This window comes from Phyllobates terribilis, unplaced genomic scaffold, assembly GCF_046119375.1.
Source record: "Phyllobates terribilis strain yellow unplaced genomic scaffold, ASM4611937v1 Scaffold_7__3_contigs__length_470593459, whole genome shotgun sequence".
Taxonomy (NCBI): Eukaryota; Metazoa; Chordata; class Amphibia; order Anura; family Dendrobatidae; genus Phyllobates; species Phyllobates terribilis.
In genome coordinates this window covers 320,290,598-320,310,639 of record NW_027362767.1, presented here as the reverse complement: position 1 = coordinate 320,310,639, position 20,042 = coordinate 320,290,598, and the positions used below count along the sequence as shown (strand labels likewise).

Here is a 20,042-nt window from a genome sequence, read left to right as displayed (position 1 = left end):
CTGACCTAAATCCTAATGAGCATCTTTGGAAAGAGGTGAAACATGCCGTCTGGAAAAGGCAACCTTCAAACACGAGACAACTGGAGCAGTTTGCTCATGAGGAGTGGGCCAAAATACCTGTCGAGAGGTGCAGAAGTCTCATTGACAGTTACAGGAATCGTTTGATTGCAGTGATTGCCTCAAAAGGTTGTTCAACAAAATATTAAGTTAAGAGTACCATCATTTCTGTCCAGGCCGATTTCATGAGTTTAATTTTTTTTTTTTAATTCTGTGGAAGCAGGGATGAAAAGCAATGTCTGACATTCATTTGTTCATTTTCATAGATTTTTCATTTATCATTACTTTTGTCAGATTCAAGTTATTTCTGTGACCATTGTGGGTTTTTCTTTCATTAAACGAGGGGTACCAACAATTTTGACCACGTGTGTATTATGCATGTTGGTCTAGAATCTAACAGCTAGTGCATAGACTGAGATGCATAACATTTAGACACAGGCTGTAACCAAGGTCGTAGATAGCCTAAAACGTTGTCTGTCCTTGCTTTAGTCTTATGCTGACTAGTCAATAAACACATTTAAACTGCAAACTTTAATGAGTGCCATGGTTCTGCTGCCTTTGTCTTGAGGGTCAACTACCTACCAATGAGCATTTTGAGAGCTGCGGGTGCCAACCAGAATTTGACCACTATAACTAGGAAACCTAGTTGAGTAATATCTCATGCATGAAGCAGGGCCAGTTCTAAGTTTTGGGCAAAAGAGTCCTTGTCATGTCCCACAATTTGGGAATCCTATAGTATTGTATTGTATTTTTGCTGTTGTGCTGCTATGCAATAAAGTTTGCATTTTAGAAGTTTATCCTCCCTCTCTCACTGTCTGCCTCCCTAGCTCGGATGTCAGCAGCCCCCCTTCTTCATCCTCATTGTGAGTTTGGCAGCCATCTTTTGTAGCAACATATCCTGCAGCTCTGGTTCAGAATAGCCTTTTTTACCTACTGCAGCCGTTACAGCTACTGTTACTGTAATTGTGCATCACTACAAGAATTCAGCTTGAAAATAAACCTTCTTCTGGAATCTTCATAAGTGCCTCCTGCAGTCGAGTTCAAGCTATCTGACTATATCTCTTCATGTGAGTACTGGTACATAGAGACAGCCATAGAAATGCTGTCTCAAGCGCCCTATACTTGCAGCCGCGTTATGGAGTCAGAATTGTCCTATATCCCCTAGTGATCTGCCCCTTCTACTTTTAGCAACAGCAACACCTACATTGTCAGCCACATTGACACCATGTACAATGCAAGGTACAACAAAGCTTATCTGGTGATAGCTAGATGGATCTATTAAGTGCCATCACAATTTACAAATCATTAAGACATACAAGGGAGTCCATCTGTCCCCCTGTACTTATATTACTTTGTCATGTGCTGAACCCAGGTGTTGCATGAAAGTTGCAAAAAGAAAAGCCTTTTCTTAACCATTCAAATAGGTCCATAATGCAAATGCCACGGATTATTTTGAGAAAAGGTCTTATGATCTCACTGCCGAGGATCAAACAAAATTACAGATAAAGGGAAGTAGCAACAATTCCTGTTACATTTGGATTAAAAGTTTGATCTGCATTTAAATCACTTGATAAATTGTCGATACGTTGATCTTATTCAAGCCACTTCAGTAACACTGTAGGCAGGAAAAGAAATCCACATTTCATGGTGATTACCTGAACTTTGTTAAGAGGTTTTGTCCCATGCTAAAATATTACATTTACAGTTATATGAAAAAGTTTGGGCACCCCTATTAATTTTAAGCTTAATGTTTTATAAAAATTGGTGTTTTTGCAACAGCTATTTCAGTTTGATATACGTAATAACTGTTGGACACAGTAATGTTTCTGCCTTGAAATGAGGTTTATTGTACTAACAGAAAATGTGCAATCTGCATTCAAACAAAATTTGTCAGGTGCATAAGTATGGGCACCCTTATCATTTTCTTGTTTTAAATACTCCTACCTACTTTTTACTGACTTACTAAAGCACTTTTTTTGGTTTTGTAACTTCATTGAGCTTTGAACTTCATAGCCAGGTGTATGCAATCATGAGAAAAGCTACTTAAAGTGGCCCCTTGCAAGTTGTTCTCCTGTTTGAATCTCCTCTGAAGAGTGGCATCATGGGCTCCTCAAAACAACTGTCAAATGATCTGAAAACAAAGATTATTCAACACAGTTGTTCAGGGGAATGATACAAAAAGCTGTCTCAGAGATTTAACCTGTCAGTTTCCACTGTGAGGAACATAGTAATGAAATGGAAGAACACAGGGACAGTTCTTGTTAAGGCCAGAAGTGGCAGGCCAAGAAAAACATCAGAAAGGCAGAGAAGAAGAATGGTGAGATCAGTCAAGGACAATCCTCAGACCACCTCCAGAGAGCTGCAGCATCAACTTGCTGCAGATGGTGTCACTGTGCATCGGTCAACTATACAACGCACTTTGCACAATTAGAAGCTGTATGGAAGAGTGATGCGAAAGAAGCCGTTTCTGCACGCACGCCACAAACAGAGTCGGCTGAGATATGCAAAAGCCCATTTGGAGATGCCAATTTCATTTTGGAAGAAGGTCCTGTGGACTGATGAAACCAAGATTGAGATGTTTGGTCATACAAAAAGGCGTTATGCATGGCGGCAAAAAAACACAGCATTCCAAGAAAAACACTTGCTACCCACAGTAAAATTTGGTGGAGGTTCCATCATGCTTTGGGGCTGTGTGGCCAATGCCGGCACCAGGAATTTTGTTAAAGTTGAGGGACGCATGGATTCCACTCAGTATCAGCAGATTCTTGACAATAATATTCAAGAATCAGTGATAAAGTTGATGTTACGCAGGGGATGGATCTTTCAGCAAGACAATGATCCAAAACACCGCTCCAAATCTACTCAGGCATTCATGCAGAGGAACAATTACAATGTTCTGGAATGGCCATCCCAGTCTCCAGACCTGAATATCATTGAACATCTGTGGGATCATTTGAAGAGGGCTGTCCATGCTCGGCGACCATCAAACTTTACTGAACTGGAATTGTTTGGTAAAGAGGAATGGTCAAAAATACCTTCATCCAGGATCCAGGAACTCATTAAAAGCTACAGGAAGCGACTAGAGGCTGTTATTTTTGCAAAAGGAGGATCTACTAAATATTAATGTCACTTTTCTGGTGAGGTGCCCATACTTATGCACCTGTCAAATTTTGTTTGAATGCAGATTGCACATTTTCTGTTAGTACAATAAACCTCATTTCAAGGCAGAAACATTACTGTGTCCAACAGTTATTACATATATCAAACTGAAATAGCGGTTGCAAAAACACCAATTTTTATAAAACATTAAGCTTAAGATTAATAGGGGTGCCCAAACTTTTTCATATAACTGTATTTGCTAGATTAAGAAAATGGTCCTGTGTCTAGATGTTGTTGTTGAGAACTTGTTCTAGTGCCCCAAAGTTTTTCATTGCGGTTGTGCCACTTAAGTACAAGTGCTTCTCATAAAATTAGAATATCATAAAAAAGTTTATTTATTTCAGTTCTTCAATACAAAAAGTGAAACTCATATATTAAAGTCATTACAAACAGAGTGATCTATTTCAATTGTTTATTTCTGTTAATGTTGATGATTATGGCTTACAGCCAATGAAAACACAAATTCATTATTTCAGTAAATTAGAATACTTTATAACAACAGCTTGAAAAATGATTTCAAAATCTGAAATGTTGGCCTACTGAAATGTATGTTCAGTAAATGCCCTCAATACTTAGTCAGGACTCCTTTTGCATCAATTACTGCATCAATGCGGCATGGCATGGAGGCGATCAGCCTGTGGCACTGCTGAGGTGTTATGGAAGCCCAGGTTGCTTTGATAGCAGCCTTCAGCTCGTCTGCATTGTTTGGTCTGTTGTCTCTCATCTTTTTCTTGACAATACCCCATAGACCACTAAGCAACAGTCCAGGTTTTTTCTCCGTGGCCCAGGTAAGACGCTTCTGGCGTCGTCTATTGATCATGAGTGGCTTGACACAAGGAATGCGACACTTGTAGACCATGTCCTGGATACGTCTTTGTGTGGTGGCTCTTGAAGCAATGACTCCAGCAGTAGTCCACTCCTTGGGAATCTCCCCCAAATTTTTGAATGGACTTTTCTTAACAATCCTTTCAAGGCTGCGGTTATCCCAGTTGCTTGTGCACCTTTTTCTATCACACTTTTTCCTTCCACTCAAATTTCCATTAACATGCTTTGATACAGAACTCTGAACAACCAGCTTCTTTTGTGGCTTACCCTCCTTGTGGAGTGTGTCAATGACTGCATTCTGGACATCTGTTAAGTTAGCCTTCTTCCCCATGATTGTGGAGCCTACTGAAAAGGGACCCTTTTAAATGCGTAAGAAGCCTTTGCAGGTGTTTTTGTTAATTATTCTAATTTACTGAGATAATGACTTTTGTGTTTTCATTGACTGTAAGCCATAATCATCAACATTAACAGAAATAAACACTTAAAATAGATCACTCTGCTTGTAATTACTCTATATAATATATGAGTTTCACTTTTTGCATTGAAGAACTGAAATAATGCACAAGAAGCAGCTTCTCACCAGAACTGAACATGTTAGGCGGACTGGACATTCTAAAACAAGGGAGTAAGATTTTCCAGCTGTGACCCCATATATCCCAAGAAATTAGGTGTCAGGCTGCCAATTCCTGGTAGAAATTGAGGCTTTATTTTGTGAAAGACAGAAACAGCTAAATCAGCCTGTGGTTGGATCTCATGAATCAGACATTCATGACAAATCAATATTTTTTTGTCAGAAATGATATGTAATTAAACTCCTTTAATCTACAAAACATTATATGGATGAACGCTTGATATCGAAGACTAGTAAAAGTAGTAACAGTCTGTACATAATACAAAATGGAAAATCATGTAATTGGAAAAGTTCATCATTTTTTTAAATAGAGTCACATGAGTATTTAATAGTTCATAAATTTTTATATACAGAGGCCGAGCATATTGCTAACATATTTTTGCTAATACAGTGAAAAAGTATTCATACCATGTGAACTTTTCCACATTTTTTTCACATTGCATCCATAAACTTAAATGTATTTTTGTAGCGTCGGCGTCCCTGCCCCCTGCTAGGCAGGGACGCCGTTCCCCTCACCTCTCCGCTCCGTGCCCGGCGGCTTCCTCCCGCTCTGCTGGCAGCGCGCGCTGCTTCCCGGCCTCTGTGCTTAGGGCGCGCGCGCTCCCCCTCTCTTAACGGGGCCGCGCGCGCCGTCCTAAGGAGTCCCTGGCCAATGGCCGGAGGACCTCTCCATATATAAGGCACCTCCTCCAAAATGGAGGTGCCCGAGCAATGTTGTTGCAAAGCCTTCACTCTGCTTCAGCCCTCAGGTCCCGTTACCTGCCAGTCACCTGCCAGAATCCTGCTTGTTACCTGTCAGTCACCTGCCAGATTCCTGCCTGTTACCTGCCAGACACCTGCCAGATTCCTGCTTGATACCTGCCTGATATCCGCTTACCTGCTTGCATGCCTGCGGTCCGACGGTCTGCCTTCCGACATCTGTCAGTCTGTCTATGGACCAGCCTGCTCGCTCACCTGGGAGCGCTCACCTGCTACCTGCCTGCTAGCCTACCTGGAGGCTCTGCCGTCACTTGCCGTGACCATCTGCCTGTCCAGAGACTCTTGCCCACTCTCCTGGGAGCGCTCACCTGCTACCTGCCTGCTAGCCTACATGGAGGCTCTGCCGTCACTTGCCGTGACCACCTGCCTGTCCAGAGACTCTTGCCCGCTCACCTGGGAGCGCTCACCTGCTACCTGCCTGCTAGCCTACCTGGAGGCTCTGCCGTCACTTGCCGTGACCACCTGCCTGTCCAGAGACTCTTGCCCGCTCACCTGGGAGCGTCCACCTGCTACCTGTCTGCTAGTCTACCTGGAGGTTCTGCCGTCACTTGCCGTGACCACCTGCCTGTCCAGAGACTCTTGCCCGCTCACCTGGGAGCGTCCACCTGCTACCTGTCTGCTAGTCTACCTGGAGGTTCTGCCGTCACTTGCCGTGATCACCTGCCTGTCCAGAGACTCTCGCCCGCTCACCTGGGAGCGCTCACCAGCCACCTGCCTGCTGTCCCTCTACCCAGAGACTGTCCCTGTCACTTGCCGTGACTACCTGCCCTTCTACCCAGAGACTGTCCCTGTCACTTGCCGTGACTACCTGCCCTTCTACCCAGAGACTGTCCCTGTCACTTGCCGTGACTGCCTGCCCTTCTACCCAGAGTCTGTCCCTGTCACTTGCCGTGACTACCTGCCCATCTTCCCTGGGAGCCACCCGCTTCCTTACAAGGACCGCCCCCTTGTATAGTTGCTCAGAGGTTCCACCTCCCAGACCCGTTACAGTTTGCTCGGGCCATGGAACCCGGTGGCACCCAAACTCCCTCGCTCTCGGACCTATGCCATGAACTGTCCCGTCAGAGGTCCCAACAGGAGTCCATCCTGAGTCACCTGCGGAATGTCAACTCTCGCCTGGACACTGTGACTGCTCCACCAGCAACCACCGCTAGTGTCATGACTCGCAACCCGGCAGCGCCGCTGCCCACCAATACCATGGCATCCTGCCCCGGTCCCCGGCTTTCTGCACCTCCTCGCTTCGGAGGCGACCCCGCTCAAGCTCGGGGCTTCATAAACCAGTGCACCCTGCACTTTGAACTCCTGGCCCACCAGTTTATCTCCGACCGAGCCAAAGTGGCATTCATCATGTCCCATCTCACTGGGGAGGCACTGGCATGGCTTAACCCTCTGTGGGAGAGAGGGGATCCCCTGGTGTCCGACCTGTCTTCTTTCCTCACTGCTTTCCGACGGGTCTTCGATGAACCGGGACGAAAGACCTTATCTGCCTCCTCTTTGCTACGTCTCCGCCAAGGGAGTCTCACCGTGGGCCAATATGCCATACGGTTCCGCACCATTGCTTCTGAGCTTGCCTGGGATAATGAGGCCCTGGTGTCCGTCTTCTGGGAGGGTCTTTCCGGTCGGATTAAAGATGAGCTCGCCGGTCGGGACATTCCTACCACCCTGAATGACCTGGTGTCTCTGGCTACCCGGATTGACATCCGGTTTCAAGAACGTACTAAAGAGACCACCCGTGAGAGAAGGTTTCCCCGCCTAGCTCCTACTTTCCAGAAACCTGTCTCCTCTTCTGTCACTCCCCGGGCGCACTCACCCGAGTCCATGCAGATCGACCAGACCAAGTTGGTCAAATCTCGCCAAGAGTCACGCCGAGCCGAGGGGAGCTGCTTCTATTGTGGCAGTAAGGAGCACCTGATTCGTTCCTGCCTGGAGAGGCCGGGAAACTCCAGTGTCTAGGACCGCTCGGAGAGGTCGCCCTAGACAAAAATAAGTCCTCTCCAGCCCTGACTTTGTCTGTATCTATCTCCTGGGGAGAGAACCGTCACTTTGAACTCGCCCACCTGGACTCTGGATCCACTGGAAACCTCATCTCTCAGTCCCTGGTTCAGAAATACCGTATTCCCACCAAGTCTCTGGCTGAACCTTTGTCAGTCGCCTCCGTGGATGGAAGACTCCTTCCGGTGACCATCCTGCTCGTCACGGAACCCATAACCCTGCAGGTGGGAATGCTGCACTCTGAGGTAATCACCTTCCATGTGTTGTCCGGACTCTCCCACTCCCTATTGCTAGGTCTACCTTGGCTCCAGACACATGAACCCTTGTTGAACTGGCATTCCGGTGAAGTACTCCGGTGGGGGCCGGCCTGCCATAAGACCTGCCTGGTTCCGGTTCGTCCAGTTCGTCCTCCACCTATCCCAGCTAATTTACCCGGTCTTCCGGCTCCTTACTGGCCCTATGCTGACGTCTTCGGTAAGAAGGAAGATGAGACATTGCCTCCTCATAGGCCATATGACTGCCCGATCGACCTGGTACCCGGTGCCACTCCACCCCGTAGGCGTATTTATCCGTTGTCTGCGGCAGAAACCCGGGCCATGTCTGAGTACATAGAGGAGAATCTGGCCAGGGGATTCATCCGGAAGTCTACTTCCCCGGCTGGAGCCGGATTCTTCTTTGTCAAAAAAAAAGATGGCTCGCTTCGCCCCTGTATTGACTATAGAGGACTCAATCAGATCACGGTTAAAAATAAATACCCCCTTCCGCTCATCTCTGAGTTATTTGATCGTCTTAAAGGTGCCAGGATCTTCTCCAAGCTGGATCTACGCGGAGCATATAACCTGGTCCGTATCCGTCAGGGAGACGAGTGGAAAACAGCATTTAATACCCAGGACGGACACTATGAGTACCGTGTGATGCCCTTTGGTCTCTGCAATGCTCCCGCCATCTTCCAAGAACTGGTCAACGACATCTTCCGTGACCTTCTTTACTCCTGCGTGGTGGTATACCTGGACGACATCTTGGTCTTCTCTCCGGATCTTCCCACACACCGGAGGGATGTTCGTCAGGTCCTGCTTAGGCTCAGGCAGAACCACCTCTATGCTAAATACGTGAAGTGCCTTTTTGAGCAGACCTCTCTTCCTTTCCTGGGCTATGTTATCTCCCAGACAGGCTTGCGAATGGATCCCAAGAAGCTCTCTGCTGTCCTAAAGTGGCCCCGTCCGGAGGGCTTGAAGGCGATACAGCGATTCCTGGGCTTCGCTAATTACGATCGTCTCTTCATTCCTCACTTCTCGTCACGGACTGCTCCCATATCTGCGCTCACCCGTAAGGGAGCAAATCCCAAGGTATGGTCATCTGAAGCTGAGGAGGCCTTCCTTTCCCTGAAACAAGCCTTCTCCTCTGACCCTGTGTTGCACCGTCCGGACTGCAACAAACAGTTCTACCTGGAGGTTGATGCCTCCTCCTCTGGAGCCGGAGCGGTGCTCACCCAAAAGTCTTCCTCCGGGAGAATGGTAACCTGCGGCTTTTTCTCTAAAATCTTCTCCTCCTCTGAGCGCAATTACTCCATAGGAGACCGAGAACTGCTTGCCGTTAGATTGGCGCTGGAGGAATGGCATTACCTGCTTGAAGGGGCTCTATACCCGGTGATCATCTACACGGATCACAAGAACCTGGCATATCTCCAAAATGCCCAGAGACTTAATCCACGTCAGGCCCGGTGGTCTTTGTTTTTTGCCCGCTTCGATTTCATCCTTCATTTCCGCCCGGCGGACAAAAATGTCAAAGCTGATGCCTTGTCCCGATCCTTCCTGTCCTCCGATCAAGAGGAGGAGCCTATGCACCTTGTCGACCCCTCCAAGGTGATGAATGTGGCCCCCTTGGATTTGACTCGTCTTCCACCCGGCAAGACGTTCGTGGCGCCTCCAGACCGTGAGAGGGTTCTTCACTGGGGTCATTCTTCTAAACTAGCTGGCCATGCCGGCCAAAAGAAGACCTTCCTACTCATTTCCCGGCATTACTGGTGGTCTACCCTGCGTAAGGATGTGGTAGACTTCGTCTCTGCCTGTTCATCTTGTGGCTGCAACAAAGTTCCCAGACACTTACCAGCTGGTCATCTCCTGCCGCTTCCCATACCTGTTGCCCCGTGGCAACACATCGCTATGGACTTCATTACCGATCTTCCTGTCTCTGCCGGGTGTACTGTCATTTGGGTGGTCGCGGACCGCTTCTCTAAAATGGCCCACTTCATTCCCCTGCCTGGTCTTCCGTCTGCACCTGAGCTGGCTAAGGACTTTATTCGCCATATCTTCCGTCTCCATGGCCTACCCCTCCACATCGTGTCGGATCGAGGGGTTCAGTTTACCTCACGCTTCTGGAGAGCCACATGTAAACTGCTGGACGTCACCCTGGACTTCTCCTCCGCTTACCACCCTCAGTCCAATGGTCAAGTGGAGCGGATCAATCAGATCCTTACCAGCTATCTCCGGCACTTTGTTAATGCTCACCATTCTGATTGGGTGGACCTCCTTCCTTGGGCCGAGTTCTCTTATAATAACCACGAGAGCGAATCCTCTTCCAAGTCCCCGTTCTTTATTGTCTATGGCCAGCACCCCCGGATTCCGTTTCCCGTCTCCGCCTCTGTGGACAACCCTGCCGCGCAGTCTCTTGTCAGCGAGTTTTCTACCATTTGGGAGAGTACTAGGTCTGCACTTCTTCAGTCCTCCGAGCGGATGAAGCGATATGCTGATAAGAGACGTCTGGATCCGCCTCAATTCCATCTGGGAGACAAGGTTTGGCTCTCTTCCAAACATGTACGGCTCAAGATACCCTCCTACAAGTTAGGTCCTCGCTTCATCGGTCCTTTCGAAATCCTCAGGCAAATTAATCCAGTGGTCTACAAATTAAAACTCCCGGCCACCTTACGGATTCCCAACTCCTTCCACATATCTCTCCTCAAACCCGTTGTCTTTAACTCTTTTTCCAACAATCCAGGTACTCCTCCTGCTCCGGTTTCCGCTGAAGACGTCTTTGAGGTAGAGAGTATTCTGGCCACTAAGAGGGTAAGAGGAAAGACCTTTTTTTGGTAGATTGGAAGGGGTTTGGTCCTAAGGAGAGAACATGGGAGCCCCGGGAGAACATCCATGCCCCTCTCATCCTAGCTAAATTTCTCTCTGGCCTAAAAAAGGGGGGCCTAAAGGGGGGGGTACAGTAGCGTCGGCGTCCCTGCCCCCTGCTAGGCAGGGACGCCGTACCCCTCACCTCTCCGCTCCGTGCCCGGCGGCTTCCTCCCGCTCTGCTGGCAGCGCGCGCTGCTTCCCGGCCTCTCTTAAAGGGGCCGCGCGCGCCGTCCTAAGGAGTCCCCGGCCAATGGCCGGAGAACCTCTCCATATATAAGGCACCTCCTCCAAAATGGAGGTGCCCGAGCAATGTTGTTGCAAAGCCTTCACTCTGCTTCAGCCCTCAGGTCCCGTTACCAGTTACCTGCCAGTCACCTGCCAGAATCCTGCTTGTTACCTGTCAGTCAACTGCCAGATTCCTGCCTGTTACCTGCCAGACACCTGCCAGATTCCTGCTTGATACCTGCCTGATATCCGCTTACCTGCTTGCATGCCTGCGGTCCGACGGTCTGCCTTCCGACATCTGTCAGTCTGTCTATGGACCAGCCTGCTCGCTCACCTGGGAGCGCTCACCTGCTACCTGCCTGCTAGCCTACCTGGAGGCTCTGCCGTCACTTGCCGTGACCACCTGCCTGTCCAGAGACTCTTGCCCGCTCACCTGGGAGCGCTCACCTGCTACCTGCCTGCTAGCCTACCTGGAGGCTCTGCCGTCACTTGCCGTGACCACCTGCCTGTCCAGAGACTCTTGCCCGCTCACCTGGGAGCGTCCACCTGCTACCTGTCTGCTAGTCTACCTGGAGGTTCTGCCGTCACTTGCCGTGACCACCTGCCTGTCCAGAGACTCTCGCCCGCTCACCTGGGAGCGCTCACCAGCCACCTGCCTGCTTTCCCTCTACCCAGAGACTGTCCCTGTCACTTGCCGTGACTACCTGCCCTTCTACCCAGAGACTGTCCCTGTCACTTACCGTGACTACCTGCCCTTCTACCCAGAGACTGTCCCTGTCACTTGCCGTGACTGCCTGCCCTTCTACCCAGAGTCTGTCCCTGTCACTTGCCGTGACTACTTGCCCATCTTCCCTGGGAGCCACCCGCTTCCTTACAAGGACCCGTTACAAATTTATTGGAATTGTATGTGATTTCTGGTTTTCCTCCAGGATTGCCCTGTATTTCCCTCCATCCATCTTCCCATCAACTCTGACCTGCTTCCTTGTCCCTGCTGAAGAAAAGCCTCCCCACAGCATGATGCTGCAACCACCACCATGATTGATGGTGGGATGGTGTTTTCAGGGTGATGTGCAGTGTTAGTTTTTTGTCGCACATAGTGTTTTGCATTTAGCCCTAAAAGTTCTACTTTGGTCTCATCTGACCAGAGCACCTTCTTCCACATTCTGTGTCCCCTAAATGGCTTTTTGAAAATTGCAAACGGGACTTCTTATGGCTTGCTTTCAAAAATGTCTTTCTTCTTGTCACTTCTCCATAAAGTCCAGATTTGGGGAGTATATGACAATAGTTGTGTAGCACCCTGAGGATTCGGCTGCTACAGGGGTATTGCACCTCAACCCAGAGGTGTGATATTCCACTCCCGGGTAAGGATGGAGTGTGGAACTGAGCTCGGTAGGCTGCATGCACTACACACATCCCATTTCCGAGGAGCAGACCAACGGTACTCCCACTTAGAAATGTGCAGGTACGACCGAGTCTGTTCCTGGCTGGAGTGGGAGGGGGGTGGTACATCCCAAGTAGTGTAGGGGCAGATAGGGGGAGCAGCCTGGGTAAAGATAGGAGCTCATTGGGTGCTGGTCACCTGAGCTCACACATAGAGGGTGTATATAAGGTGGGCACCATCTTAGAACAGGGTCAGTCTGTCAGAGTCAGTAGGAAGCAGAGGTCCAGATGAGCCTGCAGAGAGAGAGAGTGGAGCAGAGAAGGAAAGACCTAGAGGGGACAAAGAAAGGACTCTGAGAACCCAAATTCAATCCCCGGGTGAAGAGTCGGCAATAGGGTACCGGATCCCAAACTGGTGGGGGCAAAAGCACACCCTAGCCAGAGACCGGAGGCCGTGGGCAGCGTCTGTCACGGCCACCCACCACATCCACCCCGAAGGCAAACCACGTGGAGGGTCAGGGAACCCAAGGCCAAGGGTCTCCCAACAGAAGGCCCGAGGGAGCTGGACCTAGGTGGATCACTAGTGGGGACGGCCAGAGGAAAGGACAGAAGGAGAGCTCAGGGTCACGCTCCGGACTTGCTTGGGGGTTGGCTGAATCCAGGACCTGGTGGACGCAGCACGGCTCGGGTGGTCACTTGAAGCTAGAGTGACCGGAACATCAGCAGTGAGTAAATACCCTAAACTGCACAACCCGACTCTGTCTTCATTTAACATCTATGCTGCACCACCACAACCCCCATCCTCTGCACCTGACCCCCTGAGGCTATACCCCACCCGTTGGGGGTTATACTACCAAAAGCTGCACCAACACCATCAGCCTCAGCGGACCCTGCTGCAGCGGCGGCCATAGTGACCGCAATACAACGGGTGGCGTAGTCGACATTAAGAACTTCATAACATCTGTAGGACTGCCACATACTCTGAGCTTGACACCCTGGGCACGGACCGGGTCACAGCCACTCGGAAGACTACAACTCCCATCTGATCCGGCTCCGGATATTCCCCTAAAGAATATGGCCCAGGGGGCGCGTCAGTTGTCCTGTGGACAGATTCTCCCACCTGAGCAGTGGATCTCTGCAGCTCCTCCAGGGAGCCATGTTTTTTTTGGCTGCCTCTCTAATTAGTGCTTTCCTTACCTGAGATGTCAATTTAGGTGGACGGCCATGTATTGGTAGGTTTGCAGCTGTGCCTTACTCTTTCCATTTTTGGATGATGAATTGAACAGTGCTCCATGAGATGTTCAGAGCGTGTGTTTTTTTTTTTTTATAGCCTAACCCTGCTTTTGTCTTCTCCAAAACTTTATCCTTGACCTGTCTGGTGTGTTCCTTGGGTTTTATGATGCTGTTTGATCCACAATGTTCTCAAACAAACCTCTAAGGCCTTCACAGAACAGCTGTAGTTATACTAAGAATAAATTACACACCAGTGGACTCAATTTGCAAATTATTTGACTTCAGGAGGCAATTGGTCAATCAGGATTTTCTTTAGGGGTATCGGACTACAGGGCCCTCAATACAAATGCATGTTTCAATTTTCAGATTTATATTTTTAAAATAATTAGAAAATCATGCGTAATTTCCTTTAGGCCTTATTCAGACATCAGTTTTTTTGTGTACAAGAAAATCGGAATCATTATTCTGATCAGACTATGATCAAAGTTTGTTCAGAGTTTAACAGCCGCAAAACATGCAGGCGCAAGGACTCAAACATATTATCCGGGCACGCCTAAAGTACTCAGATAACAGCCGAGCCTGCTCGGATAACACATATTGCAATCATGGTAGGTCACAAGTCGCAATGTAACACCATAGCTAGTTACTAGGAACGATGTCTCAATGCGATATTGCGATTTCAGTCTTGTGCGACACATTATCCCTACCCTAAAGATGTGATTTTTATAATAGCTATATCCCCTACAAAGCTATGTGCTTAGTTTATACCGTTAGTTTGGGCTGACAGACTCCCTCTATAGCTCAGGGCCAGTTAGAATTGAATACAGAAAATTATTCAGAAATATTTAAACTTATAGGGAACTTGTCAGAAACTTCTACCCAACCAAACCATTTATATGACTACATAACCCCTTAAAAGATAGTTAATCTCACTGTGAAACCAAAGTTATACTCAAGCAGATCAAAATTGCATTTTGAAGTTCAGTATACATCAGATACCTTCATATCTGCGATCTGATGTCTTATTCCAGAGAAATCTACATTTTTTTTAATATCTTAATGAGCTGTTAAGATCTATGGGTCGTACATAGATCTCCCTGAGAATCTGTCTCCAGTGGCTATATTAAATGAAAGAGGGTATTACCACTGTGAGACATGTAATGACTGACAGTCTGCTCTTCTGATCTACATGTCTCACACTGGCAACGTCCCCTTTCATTTAAAATAAGCCCAGGAGGCAGATTCTCAGGGAGATCTATGTCCCGCCCATAGATCTTAACAGCTCATTTGCATAATATGATGAGCTGGCCTTGTTTGACTATTGAACCAATGCACATAGAGCAAAGTCCACGGCTCTAAGGGATGCAGACTTTTTCCAGAACAAGCTCGGTTCCGTCGATCTTATTATTGTGTTTTATTAGTGATTTACTTGTTATGTTTTATTAGTGATTTGTTAGCTTGTCAGTTCAGCCTCAGGAATCATGCTTCCATTCAGCTACAGTAAGCAGAGGAAGACATGCAAGCTGGATCTTGCATACATAAGACCAGACCCAAGATTGGTAATTAAGGAAAGCCATCACTGCTTTAATCTTCTTAGTATCTCATGAGCCTCAAGCCAGTGATGGGCTGCTGGAATACCCTTCATTCTTTCAGCTAAAAGCAAATATTTAAGGTGGGGAATGTGAACACTTCTGCCCACTCAGGGAGAAAAGAAGCCACATATTTAGTCAGGAATTGGTGGACTGGCATCGAAGGGATAGGATCTAGGCTGAGATCCTGGAACCATGAATGGATTAATGGCCTATGGAGTTTTGGAGATCAGTTACCGGCTGGGCTGGATAAATGTGCTACAGTTGTGGGATCTGTCGTTTGAATTTAAATTTTCTTAAGGACTATTGCTACTGGATACCGGTGCTTCTATCGTTTTATCTGTCGTATGGAGGAGTGTGGACTGTGACTACAGACTATACTGGCTGGAGATGCGAAATCTGTGGGCCAACCAAAAGTTGGGAGACAGTATGTTTTGGGTCATTGTCCATCTGTACTGTGAAGCGCTGTCCAATCAACCTTGCTGTATTTGGTTGAATCTAAGCAGAAAGTATCAACCTGTACACTTCAGAACTCATCCGACTGCTTCTGTCTTCACAACATCACTAAACACTATTGATCAATGCCACTGGAAGCCATGCATGCCCATGGCATCACACTGCCTCCACCATGTTTTACAGAGGATGTGGTGTGCTTTGGATCATGAGCCGTTCCAAGTCTTCCCCATACTTTCTTCTCCCCATTATTCTGGTACAGGTTGATATTAGTTTACTCTGTTTAAAGAATACTTTTCCAAAACTAGGCTGGCTTCTTTAGATGTTGTTTGGCAAAGATTAATCTGGCCCTTTCTATTTTTAAGCTTGATTAATGGTATGCACCTTTTGGTGAACCCTCTGTATTTTCTGTCATTAATTCTTCTCTTTATGGTGTACTTAGATACTAAAACACCTACTTCCTGGAGAGTGTTCTTCACTTGGGTGGATGTTGTGAAGGGGTTTTTCTTTACAATGGAAAGGATTCTGCGATGATCTACTATTGTCTTCTTTGGACATCCAGGCATTTTTGTGTTCCCAAGCTCACCAGTGCGCTCTTTTTTGCAGAATGTACCAAACTGTTGATTTGGCCACTCCTAACATTTCTGCTCTCTGATGGATTTCTTCTTTTTCTTTCAGCCTAATGATGGTATGTTTCACTTCCACTGAGAGCTCCTTTGACAGCATATTGTGGGTTCACAGCAACAGCTTTCAAAAGCAAATGGCACACCTGCAATGAGTTCCAGACCTTTTACCTGCTTAATTGATGATGGATTAACGATAGGAAAGACCATGCAACCCATTAAAGAGTCTTTGAGATAATAGTCCAATTACCTTTGGTCTCTTGAAAAATAGGCAGCTACATATTAAAGAGGTGTAATTCCTAAACCATTACTCCAATTAGGATGTGAATACCCTCTAATTAAAGCTGAGAATCTGCACTTTAAGCCCATATTGATTATATAAGTGTATCTTAAATATGTTTTGGTAAACAGTCCCAATATTTCTAGACCTAACTATATATTTACCTTCTGTATTTTGGACAATTCAACCACGTTTTTATTGAGTTGGATTTTTTTACCTTTTATTTAAATGTCAGCAGCTGTCTAGTTAATCTTGGAGATATACTGCATTTAGCAGAAAGGTAGAAAAAACATATTCCTTCTGCCCTCTGTGTATCTTTCATCCTGTCTCGTTCTGTACTTGTCAAGGGTATGGTGATGTTGCTAAGATCTGGCCTCCAGCAGGCCTGGGCAAAGTAAGCCAATTCTGTAAATACCAAGGTACGTTATATGTTTAGTTTTGCTGTAAGATTTGACATACCGTGAAATATAAAGCACTAGAGAATATATAGATGGTGAATATCAACATTTGAAATATTTCCTGTGACAAATGCCAGAGGGCAAAAGATCCTTAAAGTAAGACTTGTTCTGAAAGTAGAGTTTACTCAGGCTTCACAAACTTTGCAGTAAAATGTTAGCCCTTCCTAAATCCTGACAAATTTTTGTGGCTTCTGTGCGCTGATTACAAAAGACTTGACAGGTACAGAGTGATAAAATGATTTCTATATTACATATAGCAGTAAAGTCTGCTAGTGCCATAGAGAAAGAATATTCTTGAATACATTTCGTTGTGTGTTCTCCTTTAAGACCGTTTATCATTTGAGGCCCCATGTTTTAGATTTCCCTTTAATTAAGATGCAACTGTGTGCCCCATTGCATTATTCTACGGATTTGTAATGTGATTGTATGACATGTTGTGGTGTTAGGGCTCTGTGGAACAACCCATTGCAGCCGCCACTCCACCAGAACCTGGCCGCAACTCTGCCAGAACCTGGCCGCAACTCTGCCAGAACCTGGCCGCAACTCCACCAGAACCTGGCCGCAACTCCGCCAGTCAGTGTTACTGAACTCTTAGGTCAGCACCATGTTCAGGCCCACTAAAGGCCAAAATTTGCACCATGGGGAGCTGTCTGCTTCTGTTCCAGGATGGACAGCTTTGCTGTGATGATCTCGCAGTTGCTGTCCGTGAACCTGTGAGATCAGCAGCAGGACAGGGGCTACATTACACTGCCGCAGAAACAGGGACTGGAAATTACTTTAATCAAGCAATTTAACCCTTTAGATACATCAGTCTGTAGCAACCAAGGTATATAAGTGGTTGGTCCAAGGGGGATATTATCCATCGCCTCCTCCACCATAACACAATTGTGGGCTGCTACTGAGTTTCTATGGCATGGCCATAACCAGGGCCTACTCAGAATATAAATTTGTGTTTCTTTTTTAACAGCTAATGGAACTTCAAGCAGTCAATTATCCACACCTAAATCAAAGCAATCTCCAATCTCTACCCCAACCAGTCCTGGAAGTCTTCGCAAGCACAAGGTATTATGTTTCTTCTCCGATTGTATCCCTAATAAGGCAAATGATTTCTTGTTTACATCATTAAAGTGAATCGGTCATTAAATATCCCAATACGAACTCATACATTATTAAACCAATCTCTTAGACCTGATGACGCTGGTGCACTTACTTTTATAATTGAAATCAGAATGGCTGTATAATCCTTTTTCAGAATTTGCACTCGATCTCTACCCATCTAGCATGACTGACTGCACTACAGTGTACCTCCTCACTGCTGCTAAAATCTCACATTGCCCAGAACAATCTGCAATTGTCAAGCTAGGTGGATGGAGACTGGCGTAAGTACATCAGCATCATCAGCTGCAATAGATCTATCTAATAATGTATGTCAGTTGTACTATGAAATCTTGTGCCATATTCCCTATAAGTTCGGTTTACATTTTTTTCAACTGATCGATGGGGATCCGTCGCTGAAATCCTCCTCCATACCCCTATAATTGCCAGAACACAACTTCAGAAGCCCTATAAAGAATGAATGGAGCTGTAGTCAAGCATGAGAATTGTTGCTTCATTTTAACAGGGATAAATGTGCGCCGTTCTGGCAATCAGTAGGGATCCCAGTGGTTGGACCCCCGACAATCTAGAAGTCATCACCTAACCTGTAGACATGGATAGGTGATAACTAGTGATGGGCGGACCCGTGGGTCCGTCGGGTTCGGCTGAACATTAAAAAAATGTTTGGTTCGGGTACCAAAATGATACCCGAACTCGAACCCCATTCAAATTAATGGGGGGGCCTGAACTGCAGCCCCAAGTTATTTTGGTTGGTTATCAAAAATAGAGGGGTCCCACGACATTTTTTTTAATTATTCAAATAAATAATTTAAAAAACGGCATGGGGTCCCCCCCTTTTTTTGACAACCAGCCAAGCTAATGGAGACAGCTGGATGCTGGTATTCTCAGATAACATCTTCCAACCTGAATACCTTTTTAAAGAGAATATTTGTCAGGAATATATATCTGATCAAGGAGAAATATTATTATTTACTATTTAGGAAGATAGCAACTTCAGGATTACCAGGGGGAAATGCACATTGTGATTTTTTTCTGTAGAACGATAAAAAAAAAATTCTTCTACCTGCCTTCATACACAGAATTGTTAACAATTAGGAGGCTGAAAATTTACCTACAGAAAAATTTTTTATTTAACGTTCCTCAACAGTGATGCAAATTTTTTCTTTTAGAAAATGAATCACTAAAATTATATTTAGAGAACAATCACTTAGTCACATTGGATATTACACTTAGAACCAATTAAGTGTAATTATATAGAACTCACACACACAATACTAGCGGATATCTGGATGGGGAGAAAACCTTTCCTAATCTGTATATAACAAAAAACATGGACCACGTTTAAATTGGAATTACGGCATGTGGTACACATTACTGTATTAGTAACGTATAGGACTACTTCTTGGCAATGTATGGCTTTATGGTTTTATAATACTCTTGTATGGCTGTTGGCATTTTTGATATTTTTATATTGGCACTGTTTAACTATTATATGGGCATTATTATATGGGCATATACCTTATTGGTACTGTATGTGAGTCTGTACGTGACTTGGTGGAATATTAGCTGTTGGGCTAGGCCACATGAGCAGTGGGCCCATCTTCTATCTATCTTAGATGGTTGAATGCTCGTTCGGCTGACAGCTCTATCTTGATCCGTTCATATGGACTGTACATGTGTTGACATATCGGAGGGAGTAAGCCACTGCCAGATACCTCAGGCTATTGATTATCTCAATGGGGAAGCAAAAGGATCAGTTTTGAAATTCTACTTACCCCATTCTATTTCCAAAATCATGTCAGGAGAGAATTGAAGTTCCTCATCCACATTAGATGGTCAACTTGTTCTGTCAAGATCGTCAGGGTCAGACAACTTTTTTTCTAGCTAGTGTGGGGATCTTTACCTTGGAAGCAATAGGTATACATTCATTTTAGTCACTTGTAGAGGGAAAAGTGATCTCAACCCCGTTCACTCCACTTTCTAACCAAGGTGAAAAGGGCAGGGATGAAACTTTCTTTGGAGTCCAAATACCCTACTGAGGGAATGTTGATGGAAAACTATATTCTGCAGTTTATAATAGTTGACATCAGTGGGAAGATAACATGTCACTTCTCATTTTACTAATTTATTTTCTTTGAAGCTA

The 20,042-nt window shown here is 46.1% G+C and overlaps 1 protein-coding gene across 3 annotated transcripts in view; it reads left to right on the top strand.

Moving 5' to 3' along the window:
• Positions 1-20,042, top strand: part of DCX (doublecortin) — a 186,198-nt gene that overhangs the window by 152,719 nt on the left and 13,437 nt on the right. For 2 of the 3 annotated variants that reach the window (XM_073641135.1, XM_073641136.1), the window contains exon 6: positions 17,751-17,848. In XM_073641135.1, coding sequence (XP_073497236.1) covers positions 17,751-17,848 — 98 coding nt within the window. The remainder of the gene's footprint in view (positions 1-17,750; positions 17,849-20,042) is intronic. The other variant, XM_073641137.1, reaches the window with a different exon arrangement.